Here is a 15,348-nt window from a genome sequence, read left to right as displayed (position 1 = left end):
TAAAATTCTCTTGCAGTAAGATGGGGTGGACCTGCAAACACTAACTTAGATATTAATGGAAATATGAATCTATCATTTGGGGACAATAATTCATAATGCAGTATCTATTCCTACATATCACCAAGAGATTCCAGTTCCAGCCATAGATCACTGCAATATACTTAGTCACAAGGGTATATATCTTGTAGAAAAGAATTAACTTTGAATTCACAGCATAATGAATACTCAAAAAGTATCCAAGCACAAGTGATATTTTTTAATGTTTGAAACAAAAAATTGTATGTTAGACTCTATTTTAATAACACAATTCCTGGAAAGTGCAATAAAATTCATAGAAAATCTGAACGCTACTGAGAGTGACAATTTGCTGTAAACCATCTCTTTATTCCAGGTCCCCCAAAAGTTTTATATCCTAAGTGAATCCATTAATAACCTTTATGATAGGTAACCAATACTAGTATCAATCACCATATATACATTTTTGTGTACTTCTGAATAAAAAGAATCAACCTGCCTATTTCCTGAGCTCTACTATGGATAACTGAACTAACCATATTATTTACATTTATTTTAAATTCAAAAGCCAATACTTTTGCTTTTCATAACAATTATGCTTATAATTTCAAACCATAAAATATTTGATGACAATCTTTAATTCTAACATCTCCATTTTTATCTCCAGTAAGTTTGGTCCTTATACCAAGATCTACTTCTAAACAGCTTTCCCTAAAATCAAAATTCATGATTATGACCTATGTTTTTAAAATGGTAGAACTGAAACAAATACAGATTTTAGCATGACTATCATATTTCAACAACAGTAATTACTATTCTGCAAAACAATGTGACCAATGATTTGGCTACCTTTCTCTTCCTGGCAATGAACACAAGATAATTTTAATGTCCCCTATTCGAACAACTATTTAAGTATTACCAATATAATTCTGCACAGCGATTGATAAAGATAAGCAAATAATAGCACCATAAAAATCATTTAAATCTGTATATATATCTATATAAATATACACAGTTACCTCTCATTTTCCATATTTAAAATTTTTCTTCCTTTACCCTCATTTCTTCTAGCTCAGGGTTTCCCAAACTGTGCTCCACAGAACTTAGTAGATGTTCCGCCAACATTCCCCTGCGATGTACGGTAGTGTTTGGGAACCATCATTTACCATAGGTGGAGGGAGGGAGGTAATAAACAGTGTTTCTCCAAATTGTCTTGAGATCCACAACTCACACTAACAAAATACAGTCTCTACGAAGTCCTTCAATGAAGTAACACAAATTTATTGTTATTACTCAAATTCATTTAGCCTTTTTTCAGGGAAACATATTGACATTTCAGGAAAACAAATGCTTCATACAGCACAAATTGGGAATCTCCACTCTAACTGATCCTGAATACCCAGGAGTGTGGTGACGATGGTGGTGCCAGATGAAAGCAGTAGAAAGAGATCCACCCCCCATGTGTCCTCTACTTCCTAATTCAAACAAACCCTACATTTACTAGCAAACTTGAGGAGGGACTGTACAACTCTGGAAAATGCCCAATAAGCAGCCTTCCCCCAAATAATAATGAAAAAAACTCTAAATACTTCACCTAAAAACATGCAGTATTGAGTACTTACTCACTGACTAATGCACCTAAATTCCAGTGAATTAAAATGTTTGTTTTTCCTTCCTTTTCCAACTTCCAATATCATTTCATTTCAGATTATAAAATATTCACAGACGTGATATACTTCTCTATCAGTCATAGTGGATTTTACACACAACCAACTGAAAATACTAAATCAACAACAGAGAAGAGGTAGGATTATAAGAGTGCTCCTCTTTAGATGCAGACAATTTTAGTTGACAGCTAAGGCAGAAAATTTAAATGCAAAAAAGCATATAAACACTTCTGGGAGTTACAGTTAAGTTCTTAGTTTGCGTCCTCAGTGAAAACTATCCACCCTGGAAAGAGTTAGATTTATTTCTACTTGAGGGCAAATTTAAGCTATTTAAAACATGGTTTCTAAGACACAACACTAACCTAGCTGAGGTCTCATAAGTCTTTCAACTTTTTCTACTTTCCACTCCTCCTTTCAACAAGTTTGCACACCCTCTAAACTGTAACAGAATATGAGAAGATATCAAAATCAGGTTTGTTCAAAATGAAAGGTTACAGTTTACAAAATTAATTTTAAAATGCATATACGAATAATTTATTTAGATACAATTTTTCTTCCAGTCTTCATATTACTTTTATTTTCCTTCCTTAAATAAGGAGAGCAATCTCCATTTATCAATTCTGTTGATACACAAACTCAATGTATTACTTTATTTACTTATTTATTACAATTTTAAAGCATTCTTTCATTTAACCTCAAGTGATTCATAAAAGGCTTTCTCTTAAAAAAAGTGATCTACATGGTAGACACTAACCACCCAGCACACAAGTGTATTCATTCTATTTACCTGATAAATATAAACTTTAATTGGTATAACTTAAGGCAGGGCTTCATCCACCAAGGGGGGAAAAAAATAAATAAATTCACAATGAAACTGAAAATTCACTATAGCGGGTACAATTCTACAATTAAGTTTCTGACTATTCCAAAGGTAGGTACATGTAAAAATATCATTTTATAAGAAAATCAGTAACATACAGTGTTGTACAACAAATTTTAAGTCCAAGGTATTTCACCTCTTTTTCAAAAATCAAGTTTTATAATGGAAACATCAACTTAACCTTGACTATAGCTGTACTATTGGCATCAGTAAGCTAAAACAAAATTCTTCAACTAAGTATTTGAAATATTTACCTAAATCTTCATACCAAGGCTTCAAATTCTTAACAAAAAGTAAGAGGAGTAAATTGTCCCCAATCTTAGTACCAAAACAAAATGAAAATATAAAATTAACTGAGTAAATATGGAACACACTGGGTATAAACACACTCAGGCATAAATTTAACCATAAGTAATTTCCAATTATATTTTAATTTCTTAAAATCACTTTGACTAACAAAGTGAATTCATAATAGACTGATTAAATATTACTGAACACATATCAAGAATACAACTTTTTTTCCAATTAACAAATGCCCCTAAAGCCATTTAGATACTTTTCCACTTTAACTTCTTCATCTACAAAATGTGGGAAATTATTAACTTATCCTTTTATACTTATAAAGGTATTCTAATAATGAACATCTGTGGAATATATTGTGATGTACATGCCAAGAATGGAACTAACTGAAAACAAAATACATAGACATAATAGATGAGTAATATCCAAGCTTTAAATATAGTACTTTTACACATTATCAGTAGGCACTTTTATTTTAAAAAATTAACTGTCAATGTTAAAACAAATAATCAATTGCATTTTCAATTTTAGACTTTGAGAAATTTTTGTAGACAATCTACAACTGAATAAGAGTATGTCTGACACAATCAAACTAACTTTTGGCAGACCACTAAACTCAAGTCTCTGTATTTGATGTCTATGTCTGTTACAATGGCCAGCATATTAGTTTGCTCTTCTTTATTTAAATGTCTGCAATATCATGAAAATATATCATAAAATACCAGGCTAACAGCTACCTATCTAACTACAGAGGAATGTCAGCAAATTTTAAACTTCTAAACAAGAACACATGTAATGACAGTCTTATAGTAAGTCAAATGAAACAGCAGTTCATTTAAAAAAAAAAATTAGTCCACCTGTGATTTATAAAACACACTGCATTATCTACTCAGCAGAAACCATGATACTCAATTTGACATATCAAAGAAGGAACTTACAAAGTCACTTGATTACTGTTGGTTACTATGAAGAGGCACTCATGGTTAAGTAACAGAATTACTGTGAAAGTTTGGCATCCTGTCTGCCAGTTAAGATTTTTCAGAGGAAGGTGTAAAACCCATCATAATACATGTCCTCTTACTGTGCAATATTACACCACTATGGAAAAAAATCTTCCAAGGTTGGTAGTACCCAATTTTTGACCAGCATATTTCTTTTGTATTTCTTTACAAGCCATGCAAATCTTCACATGGTTTTATTTTCCAAAACAAATACTTCAACTTTTTTCCTAGTAGCCTAGCTACAACCCTACAAAAACAAACCTGGAGAGTGACATATGGAGGAAAAACAAGTTTAGCTAAGGACATAGTTCAAAATGTAGCTTCTAATAAGAGCATAAAACTCAAACTGACCCGAGAACAATATAGAGTTGTGAACAATCCTGAAACTACATAGTTAAAAACAGTATCATCAATGGATGATAGATCCCAAGATAGAAATCACAACTGGAAAAACAATATTTATGTAACTTATAATAAACTGGGAGTCTAGCCATTTGATTATGCTAAAGCTCTGTTAGTATGAATGTAAACTCTTCAGAAAAACACACATCCCATGAAACATATATATCATACAGTACCTTCTGGATATTAAAATCAATCAATCAATCATCCAATAAATATCAGGCATAACTTAACATGTATTTTAAACGGTCTAAAATCCAAATGGTTCAAACTGATTACCAGAAAACCAGGACATGTATTAACAGTATTCCCCTCAATATTATAAATGAAAATGAGCAAATAAGTATCACCATAAATAAAAAATTTTCTACTTCTCACCACATTACTAAATCAACAATTTTGAAGGTTAATTTTGTTTTACTTTGTGTTTTGTTTCAGTCTTTTATTTTAAAATGCACTCTGACACATGCCATCACACCCTCACAAGAGATAACAACTAACCATATTTAATATTTTCTAGACTTCTGTGTAACTCAGTAACTACTCACAAAGTTCTGCAAACTCTTCAGCTTCAAGCCTGAAGTCAATCTAAGATAGCCAACAGAAAGTACACCTGTGCAATTACTGCATTTCCTATTCCAGAATGCTGAACATAACACAGAATATGTACATCTGGATATTGCATTTGGAGCAATGATAAATGCCAAACTCAAATTATGTAGAAGCCACATTACCTAAAAGGCCATCCTATAACATCATTATTAAAAAGCAATAAATATGAAGAGCATTATTTTAGTTTTAAATAACAAACACCAACCAAAGAGCCTTTATGGGTAAGTAAAATAAATATTAAAAATAAAAGATGACCTCATAAGAAATTACAATATAAAAATATTCCTAGGAGAAAAACTGAGAAAAAATTAAGGCTGAATCACAAAATATATATCTAAACTGTATCACATGCCAACTAAATAAGAAATTTACTTTGTCAAATAAATAGTCAAAATAGAAGGGGAAGAATGAAAGAAAATCCAAATCAAAGTATTCTATTTTGTAGTATCCCTAATTTTCCTAAATAGATAACAATCCTATTAAAGCTTTTTAAGTCATTCAAAAAATTCAAAAAAAAAATTTATATATATATTTATATATATATATATATATTTTAAAAACAATCCTGGTCACTTAAGGCACCAACATGCTATGCTATGCAGAAATATTCTACTGAAAAACTACTCAGTGACACGGTTCCACACAGAGGTTTCATTTTTTTAAAAAATCTTAAAGTCAGAATTTTAAAAGGCAAAGGAGTTTCCAAAACAAAGAAAAAAATTTCCCAAGGGATACAAAGTTTCATTAACTATCTTAACTCTTACTAAGCATCACCCTTCTGCCCCTCTGTGGATATCAGACAATCAATAACAATGTCACCAAAGAATGTTTACCAAGATGGGGGTGGGGTGTCACCTGTAATGATCATGTATGAAAAATGTAAACAATCCTAAAATAGGTGAGGAAAACTTTCACCTTATTATAATCTCACTTTACGGATAATGTTTCTCAGACTGAAATTAACATAAGTTTAGACTGGTGTGCAAGGTTTGTTTCTTGTTTGGGGATTTTTTTTTCTTTTTGCTGAAACAAATCTCCCCATAAGTCCCTTATTCCCAAACACTGTTGGAAGAGTCACTACTACTCACCGCAAGTAATACTGTTTTAAAGCAAAGGCAGCGTTAGAACAACTTCTGGGAAAGTTGAACTCTTCAACAATTTCTCCCCACTGATTCTTCTCAGAAACCTGTTAAAAACACAGCCACACTTGTCTGAACGTGCACAATTCAAGAAAACTCTAACCTAACTCTGAAATAAATACCCATTCTACAGAGATCTGCAGATACCTCAGGCATCAGTGGGTGATTCGGCTCGATCCGTAAGAGTAACTAAGCAAGGGCTGCTTGAATCACCGTGTTTTCACCAGAGAGCCCAGTATTTAAGAGCACTTGTTTTGTTTGGGGGGGCGGGGGGGGGTTGGTGGGTTTGTTTTGTTTTTGAAGCCCGGACAATAACCAATCGCAAGTCCCTCTGTCGCCCCCTTTTAAATCTCAACGCGGTCCGTTTACACTAAAAAAAAAAAAAAAAAGTTCAAAAGGATCAATACTGTTCCGGAGAGCGACGTCCGCAGGTTCTGGGGGGGTCGGGGCCGGGGCCGATTCCGATCCCTCTCCCAGATCTATCCATCTCCATAGGCCCTTCTTTGAGGCCTACAGCTTCTGCCTAGCCTTGAAGCCTAAGATGGCTATTTGGAGACAGGTCCTGGTTTCTTTTGTTAGCTGTATAAACCGAGAGCGAAGGGGCCGAGGCTGTGCCCCCGGCTGCCGGGATCATTTCGCAGCCGATTATCGATGTTAAACCTGCCCGCGCTAATTTTGAGTTGCACGAAAACTGCTCTCAGAGTCTGTGTGTCTCTGTGTCTCCGCCTGTGCTAGAGCGGCAGCGGCGGCAGAGCTGACTCGCGAGCGAGCGGGCGGGCGCGGGCGCGGGGCGGGCGCGGGGCTCGGGCGGGCGCCCCGCACGCCCGCACTCCCCGCCGCGGCGCTCAGACCCCGCCGGGCCGGCCGGGCACCGGGCAGGGCGCGAGCCGGCGCCGGGCCGCCCGCCCGCCGAGCCCCGCGCCCGCCGCGCGCACGCGAGCCACCAGGCCAAAAACAGCCCCGCCGCCGTCCGCCTCCGTGCCACCGGCTGGGAGCGAAAAGAACGCCTCTGGCCCCCGCGGGCCACCCCCCCGGCCCCGAGCGCCCACTCCGGGGTCAAAGGAGACTTTTTGGAGGAGACCAGTGAGAGGGAAATACAAATTAAAACTTCCACTCACCTTCGCAAATCCGCCTAAAGTAGTGACTCTGGTGTAGAGACCGTGAAGATCCAGCTCCTTCCCACCCACCGCAGGGATTTTTTTAAAAGGCGACCTGCGAGAGAGAGAAAGCCCCGCACTTGTCAGCCGGGACCCCGCGGCGGCCCGGGCGGGAGAGCCCCGTTCGCCCCGGCTCGCCCCGGCGCTGCCCCCCCGGTTCTGCTCTCACCCTCTGCTGTGGTGGAACTGCCGCAGCTCGTCCAGGAAAGCGAGTCCCTTTCTCCGCTCGTCCGGAGGCGCCTTCCCCGTCGAGTTTGCCATTATTTTTTCGAAGGAGGTTTTTAAAAAACCCAGATCGGTGTTTTAAAAGCGCCCCCCGCTCCCTGCGCTTCCTACCAGAGCCCGGAGCCCATTCCTCGGCCGGCGGCGGCGGGGCTCAGTCATGGGCCGGCGGTGGCGGCGGCGGCGGCGGCGGCGGCGGCGGCGGCGGCGCAGGGAGGGAGGGAGGGAGGGGGAGGAGGAGGAGGAGGAGGGGAAGGAGGGAGCAGGAGGCCAAGGGGAGAGGAGGGAAGGAGGGAGGGGAATTTCTAAAAAAGTTTAAAGAAATCGGAGCGAAACTAGAGGGGCAGGCGACTGCCGGATCCGCGCGAAGCCGCGGGGCGAGCGCGGCCCCCACCCCTTCCTTCCCTCCCTCCCGCGGCCCGGCTCTCGCCCGCCTCTCAGCGCCGCCGGCCCAGGCGGCTCGGCCCGGGGACGCGATTCAACATGGTGCTGCTGCCGGGGGCGCGCGAGCGGGCGAGGGGAAAGGCGAGCCGACGGTGAGGGGCCGGGGCGGCCGGAGGCCCGAGAGTTTCGGCGGCGGCGGCGGCGGCGGCGGCGGCGGCGGCGGGGCTGGGGCAGGCGGGGCTGGGGGTGGGGAGGGGGAGGTCTGTGTGGTGGTTTGTGGAAAGCGGGGTGACAGCGTGTATTCCGGCCGCAGCTCCGCGGGGCCCTCGCACACATTCACGCGCGGCCTCGCGGCCGGGGCGTCCCCGGGCAGAAGGCACCGGCGGCAGCAGAGCCGCTGCGCGCCGGCTGCCCGCTTCCCTCCCCGCCAGCCTCCCTCTCTGCCGCCTCCGGCGCCGCCGCCACGGCCGGGCAGCCAGCGCCGCACAGCGACCCCCGAGGGCCGGCCGCGGCACTGCGCCGGGCTCCACACCGCCCCGGCAGCTCCTCGCGGGGAACAATAGACTCGGCTCGCCGGGCTTAGGGTTCATCTGCAATGTGCCGCACATTTCACACGCACACAAAGCCGGCGGAAAGGGGGGAGGCGCGGGGAAACGGCCACTACCGGTTGTTCCAGGGTTAGGGGTGGAGGCGATGTTCGCGTCCCCGGCCCGGCTGTTGGAAGGGTCGCCTCGGAATCCCCGCCCGCCCGACAGAACCGGTGTGGCGCTCGGGAGGGAAAGGAATCCCAGAGGGGCAGCTCCTCACGCTACACATCATTCACTGATCGGAATAAAGTCAATCTGTCACCTTTTTTTTTTTTCTTTTAAGGTCTAAAAGAATCGGCTTTTCTGAGCCTTGTGCTAGTATTTGGGGGCCTGGTTAGCACATTTTCCATGAATTATCCACGAACTAACTTTAGCAAACTATAAATTAAATACAATGTGAACTGCCTGTCCTAGTTCTGTGGAAATAGAGTCATGCTCTTAATTCATCTTGACTTTGGTTGGTTTCACTTCTCAGACAAGATTATTATGTTGAGTTATGCAAACAGTAATTAAACTGGTTGGGAAGCAATCTTTTGAACTTTGACGATAATAATTAACGTTTATATTTTTATATTAAGGTATCTTAAAGATAGTGCGCTTAAAACAAATATTGAATAAAACCTTATGTTTTTGCTTTCTCTCAAGTGTCTTAAATGCGATATTTTTGAAGCTTAAAATAGGCTGTTTAAATGGGAGACGCAACATCTCAACAAATATTACCACAAGTTTGCATCTACAAGAGGTGCTGCAGTCAGCCCTTTGCTACAAATGTTAATTAAGCTTCACGAGATGTGAAACGTATCATTATTCCCATTTCCGCGATGGCCACTACGGGCAAAGTCACCAACACCCAAGGTCACAGGCTAGTAAAGGTCTGGCTGGGTTATTTCAGGTAGTGATTCCATTTATTTGGTGGTGAAAAGAATTATGTAATACAGTCCGGCATGCTTCCGGTGCTCACTCTAGGAAACGGATTTCTTTCCCAAGTAAAGTTTGTCTCTTAAATGCGGTCGGAATAAGGCTGTGGCTAGGAAGTTCCTGACACCCAGGGGCCACTAAGTGTCTCGGAAGCCTGTGAGGGGCGGAGACCCAGCCGGGGGAGTGGAGGAGCGAGGCCGGGGCCGGAGGCGAGGGGGGGCGGGGCAGGAGGGAGACCAGTTCATCTGTCCCTTCCCCCACCGGTCCTCCTAGGGGTGGTGGAGATGTGGGCCGCAGAGCCGCGAGGCCCGAGCTGTGCGGATTCCCTAAACGCGGCACTTGCGCACAGCCCCTTACGTAACTGTCAGCGCCGGGGATTCCCTAGAGGGGGTCATTCTATTCAACCATTACACACACCCCGAGCTCCTGCCTCCGCGCCGCAGCCGCCGCCGCCACCGCCTCACAAAATGGCGGCGCCCATACAGGAGACAGCGGCCACCTCTTCCGCCCCATTTTGTGGGAGGCGAGAGATCTGTCAACATGGAATGCCTCCGCTGAGGATGCGTCCGAGTTTGGAAATCCTGCTTAAGGGATGGAGCCGAGGGGATCTCCTTCGACGGAAAATGTCAGCGACTTGTAGCACCTCCACGCTTTTTCCCTTTTTCCATTTTCCCGAAGGATGCGCCCGAAACTGCCGGGGGACTTGTAACTAAGGAGAGAAGGGAAAACTGCGGCTGACTGCTCCGGGGACTTGCCACGGCGCCTTGGTGGCTTTGGTTGCTCTTCCACGTTCCCGGCAGCTGACAGCGATCTCCCCGAGGGTCGCCTGGGCCGCCCGGCCCGCTCCGAGGGAAAGGGGACCGGGCGACGTGAAGCGGCGGCGGTGGCTTCCGCCGCGTCACTTATGCAGCGAGACTTTTCGGTAGTTTTTAAATGCCAGAGTCCACAGCCCCGCCGGGACCCCTCGCCTGAGTCGTAGGCATCGGGCGCCCCGGACGCCCCTGCTCCGGGGCCTCGCGGTCGGCCTGAGCCGGGTGCCCGGTTTCCCGGAGCGGGCGGTCCTCGCGGTTGCCCGCAGCCCGGGCGCGCCGGGTGGTCGCCGTCGGGACCCGGGCCCTGGATGGTGCTACTGGGGCAGGAGTGGGAACGAAGGCACGTACACTGAAATTTAAGTCGTCCGAGTCGGGACCTAGGGTTGTATATTTTAACCATGTCTCAGGTTAAACGTTAGAATGCCTTTTCTAGTATCTAGCTCTGCAGTGGGCAAATCTGGTTGCCTTATTTCTCATTCGAAGGGCAGAATGGAGGGATGACATTTTATATTTTTGTTTTTCAAGGGGAGGTTGCCACTTTTGAGCCACTGACTGCTTGCTGTCAATGTATGTTCATGTGTATACACACATGTGTATACAATAATGTGTTTTGCTTTGCAGTACAGATAGAAAAGGCTAAAGACCTGGAGTGTGATTCTAACGTTTTAATGCCTTTTTTATTAACATTTAAAATGTGATGTGTAACGGGACAGTCGACTCTGAGAAAAAAGGAGACGCTGTCGTCTTCAAAATGGAGTCCTAAAGCATATTTGATGGATAGAATTTAAAATCAGAACACTTTGGATATGCTCTAGTCAGAGAAAACAAAAACATAAAACTTGATGTTTATCAGGTTACAACATGGTTCGATTTCCCCAAGGCTAGAAAAATGTAAGGCCAAAGTAAGCTATTAACGGCATTTGCTTGTAAGAGGAATGTAAAGTTTTAAGAAAAGAGGAGATTCGTTTTATGAAACTTAAATATGCATTACACGAATAGTTTATTCCAAATTTTTCCAGTTACTGCAGTCATTTGTATTTTGCATGCCATTTTTTTGAGGTGTTTTGTTTATGTTGATTTTGACCCTCATATTCCCTCTGTAGTGCAGAACTGCATCTTTCTGCAGGCTGTGCCTCAGTAAGTTCCATGCCACATCCCCTGCTGCACCAGCTTGCTACTCCTGGCGCATGCATTACCAAGATATAGTTTCTGGTGCTGTCTATTCCTACTGATGTTCTTTAAATTTAATAAATTTGGATACCACTACTCAGTCTGTATCTCTTGCAAGAATACACTATCTTAATACCCAAGTACCCAGAGAAAAATTTTTTAATGGGATTGCACTAATAGTAACCCTAGTGCGTAGTATTACATTTCTCTGTACCGTATTGCATTTCCTATAGTGGGCAGCATAGAGCACGTTGAATCCCGAAAAAGAAATTGCTAGAGGTCTGTGGCAGTTTTACAATAGATATTCTCTAATCGGATAAGATACAAATAAAATGTAGTTCATAGTTTTCAAGCATTAATGGAAAATAGTCCTATAAAAATTACGGATAATAGTGGAAATGTCGAAACTCAGTGTAGTTTACTGTTCTGATGAGAAATGTTGACAGACAAAGCCCTTTTGATGTGAAAAAATGCAAAGTTGCTTTTAATAGTAACTGCAAACCCTGAGCACCATAATTAGAGGTTTCTGTTATTTTATACGAAATCTGTGATCCTTATCAGTTTTAGTATTATCAGTTTTAGTATTATTTAGAAATTGTGAGGTTTAAAATTCCCTCATTTAAGTAGCTTTAAAAAACTATGCCAAATTTCAATCAAGCATGTCAGATATGATTACAACAGCTGAAATAACTTAATTGAGAAATTGGTATGTTGATTCATTGGATTAATTTTGGATTTTAGGTTACTCCCAGGTTTAAAAGAATTGGTTGAAGAAGCCTATTGAACTTAAGTTTATATTTCATTAAAGATGATCTTAGGAAAGGAACTGTTGGTGAGATGTGAGAACGCTTTCACCACTTGCTGCTCTAAGGCTGTGTCTACTGCTGTACTTTTTTATGTGGACTAACTTGTCTTCTTTGAACATTTGATTACAGTACCAAATAGTAGATGTGGACTTTCCTTCAAATGACTAAAGGAGTACTGGTAATAAGCTTTTAAAAGATGAGGTAATAGTTTATTCTGCTGCAGATTAGGGTAATTGTAATGTAGATATTGAATGTAGATATGAATCTGCTATTGACAGATTACTGAATGATGTATCCTTGTAGGGTCTGGTGCTTAGAGGATTTTTTTTTTTTAACATCTTTATTGGGGTATAATTGCTTTACAATGGTGTGTTAGTTTCTGCTTTATAACAAAGTGAATCAGTTATACATATACATATGTTCCCATATCTCTTCCCTTTTGCGGCTTTTTTGTAGTTGTTTCTTTTCAATATATATTAGAGGTTATGCTTTGTACGTAAATTCAGTGCAATTTACTTAAAAAAACGAAAGTGATAATTTTCAACTAAAAAAGACTTTTTAATAAGACATAATAGCTAGAAAATTAAATTTTAGCCAATTATAATATTCTTTGGCGAGGCAGTCCCAAATGTGCTTTTTGAGGGAGTTGGTCTCTATTGGTTGTTTAGGTCAATTATCTAATCTTGAATTTTTAAAATTGTTAAGGTGTTCGTTTGTGTGTTCTTATTTATTTCATTTATTGTGATCACTGAAAGGAAAAGTAGACCCCAAACTGTGCTTATTATAGTATCATCACCATTTATAGTAGTTTAGCACTTTGTTTATGGTATTTAGTAACTTCTGAAAACTAGAAGAGCGTAAATACTAAACCAAAGAAATATTTGTTTATTTTTATCAATGCAGATTACTAAATCATCGAGTAAATATTTGTTGAATGCCTACCTTGGGCAAAAGGTGAGGGAAGAGAAATTGACTTGGCCCTCAAGGAAACCTCCAGTAATAGGTTTTCCTTAACTGTACCTTTAAAAGATTATGTTGAAATGTTCAGACCATAGAGTTCTTTATTTATAATACTTAAGCAGGATGTTTAGCACTGAATTACGTTCAAAATTCTGTTTAGAATATAAACAGTTGAATATAATTGTGTACAAAACAGCATCACATTTGTTAGGATCGATGTTAGGATTAGTAGTAGTCAAAGTGGTAAAACTGTTAACAGCGTTTAAATCACATTCTTTGAAAATTCAGATCCACAAAAAACATGATTCCAATAGTCAAATTTAATTATGGGAAAGACGAGGGGATGTTCAGTGAATGTAAAAAATACACTGCTGAGCAAACAGGAATTGTTTTAATGAGTTTTGATTTTCTGTTTCAATTTTTTGGTACATTGACTCTTCTGACATTGGACTTTGCTATTAATTAAAAAAAATTAAACCCCAAAAACACATTAATTCTGTATTTAATGCAGATTTAATTCTTGACTAGCTGTAAAGCTTAAGGAGTTGGCAGTCTTGTTGGTGAAACAATAAAATAGGAATTAAGCTGAAATGCAAAACTATGTAATAATTAGGTTCCATTAAAGTATATACAGTTTTTCCTTCATAACTATAGGAGTCAGAGTAGTATTAACTTAATCGTTTAATTTATTTAGCTTTGGTTTTTCTCTGAAAACATATCACAAACTATTCATGTACAGCATCAAAACTGAAAACCACCAGGGCCAGGGTAAATTGTTGAGGCTTATTGCTAAACATCAAGGGAAATTCTAACCAATAGTTCAGTGGCAACAATTTTTTTAAAGTGCCATGGTTCTTTGACATAATATGTAGTATGTAGAACTCAAAAGAATTCTCATTATCATTGTGTTTTAATGTACATGAGAAATACTTATAAACCGTTCTTCAGGGGTACAGAATAACTGACAATATTTTGCAGTTAGCTGCAATGCTTCCAGATGTTTAAAACAAAGATGAAAATTTTAAGAGTATTATGCTACATTTTTAAAACCAAATTTCCGTCTTATTAACAGTACTAATGTTAATAACAGCCATTAGTGATTACTGATAGCCTAAATAAATAGGAAATTAGGTCCTGTTCTAATATCTATTCATTTTAACCGCATTTAAAGACAGATTTCCTCAGGGTTAATCAGCAGCTAAATGGTGGTCTTCCTGTTCCTCTGGAAACAGAAAAGAAGCTTCCCTCTTTAGGGTATGCAGGAATCTGCGCTCTTCCCACTGAACTAAATCCATCCTTCACACTGTCGTTTGCTTACCTCAGTTATTTTTTCTGATGCATTAAAGCAGGGGGCCACCAAAAATAGGAGTAGTACTATCAGGAATACACCGCCCTGGGTGGGTTTGTGCTCACAGCTGATAACTCTCCTTCCTACCCTATCTTTGTTCTCTGTGTCAATTTCTAAAGAGTCTTGAAATAATAGTATATTCCCAATTAGATAAGAGAGTTAACTTGTGGGCTATCGATAGTGTTCAAGGAGTCCGCAATCCCTGTGAAACAAGATGTGTTTATTGCATTTTTTTAGGGAGAAGGTCTCAGCAGGCATGGGCATCTTAAAGGACCCTGTGATATTCGAAAAATTAAAGCTCTGTTTTCTAAAGACAGGTAGTAAGTTTAGAGGATCACCTCAGCAGGGGCTGGTTTTTATTTTGTGTGTGTTGGCGTCTAGAGAAAGGCATTTTGAAAGTTTAGTTAAGGAATGTTTTAGTTCATCAAATTGTAAGAATTACAGCAAACAAGCAAAAATCTATTTCTAAAGAACTACAGTAGATTTTTAAAGAAAGTTTAAATGCTTTTAATCATTTTTCAGTTTGTCCTCTATTGAAAATGTATGGATAAGTGATTAAATTTATTCAAAATAGGCCCCTACTATAATTCTTCAACTAACTAATTGAGAATACCTGTGGATATATATGAATTTATTACCATTGTGAGCATGGTAGTATGTGCTTAGTGGTCATGGGTGACATTGGTCAGAATCTTTCCAATGATATAGCCAGAATCTTTCCAATGATCTTTCCAAAGATACTGCCATCTTCCTGTTTTCCTTTGTGCTTACTTGCTGTGTTGCTCTTTGCTGCAGTTTCTGAGGAATGAACCTAGGAGTTGGCCCAGACCTTGCTTTTGTAGAGATCTTTCATCGGGGCTACTTTATCCCACAGCAGGTTCTTTTAGCTTGTCTGAGGGCCCAATGTATGTTAATTGGAATTTAAGGCTACTAACCGCAGATTGCAGTTCAGCGTAACCTTTTTAAAA

At 40.7% G+C, this 15,348-nt stretch overlaps 1 protein-coding gene across 1 annotated transcript in view; it reads right to left on the bottom strand.

The window, feature by feature from the left end:
- The window catches only part of ARID2 (AT-rich interaction domain 2), a 170,628-nt gene extending 163,032 nt beyond the window's left edge, over positions 1 to 7,596 (bottom strand). The window contains exons 1-3 of the mRNA XM_067696284.1: positions 7,343 to 7,596; positions 7,135 to 7,228; positions 5,966 to 6,063 (exon numbers count right to left, since the gene is read on the bottom strand). Of these exons, the coding sequence (XP_067552385.1) occupies positions 5,966 to 6,063; positions 7,135 to 7,228; positions 7,343 to 7,434 (284 nt within the window). The 5' untranslated portion in view covers positions 7,435 to 7,596. The remainder of the gene's footprint in view (positions 1 to 5,965; positions 6,064 to 7,134; positions 7,229 to 7,342) is intronic.
- Between the last annotated feature and the right edge of the window lie 7,752 nt (positions 7,597 to 15,348).

The sequence above is a fragment of the Pseudorca crassidens genome, chromosome 11 (genome assembly GCF_039906515.1).
Source record: "Pseudorca crassidens isolate mPseCra1 chromosome 11, mPseCra1.hap1, whole genome shotgun sequence".
In the NCBI taxonomy this organism is placed as follows: domain Eukaryota; kingdom Metazoa; phylum Chordata; class Mammalia; order Artiodactyla; family Delphinidae; genus Pseudorca; species Pseudorca crassidens.
This window is presented reverse-complemented; position numbering and strand designations above follow the sequence as displayed.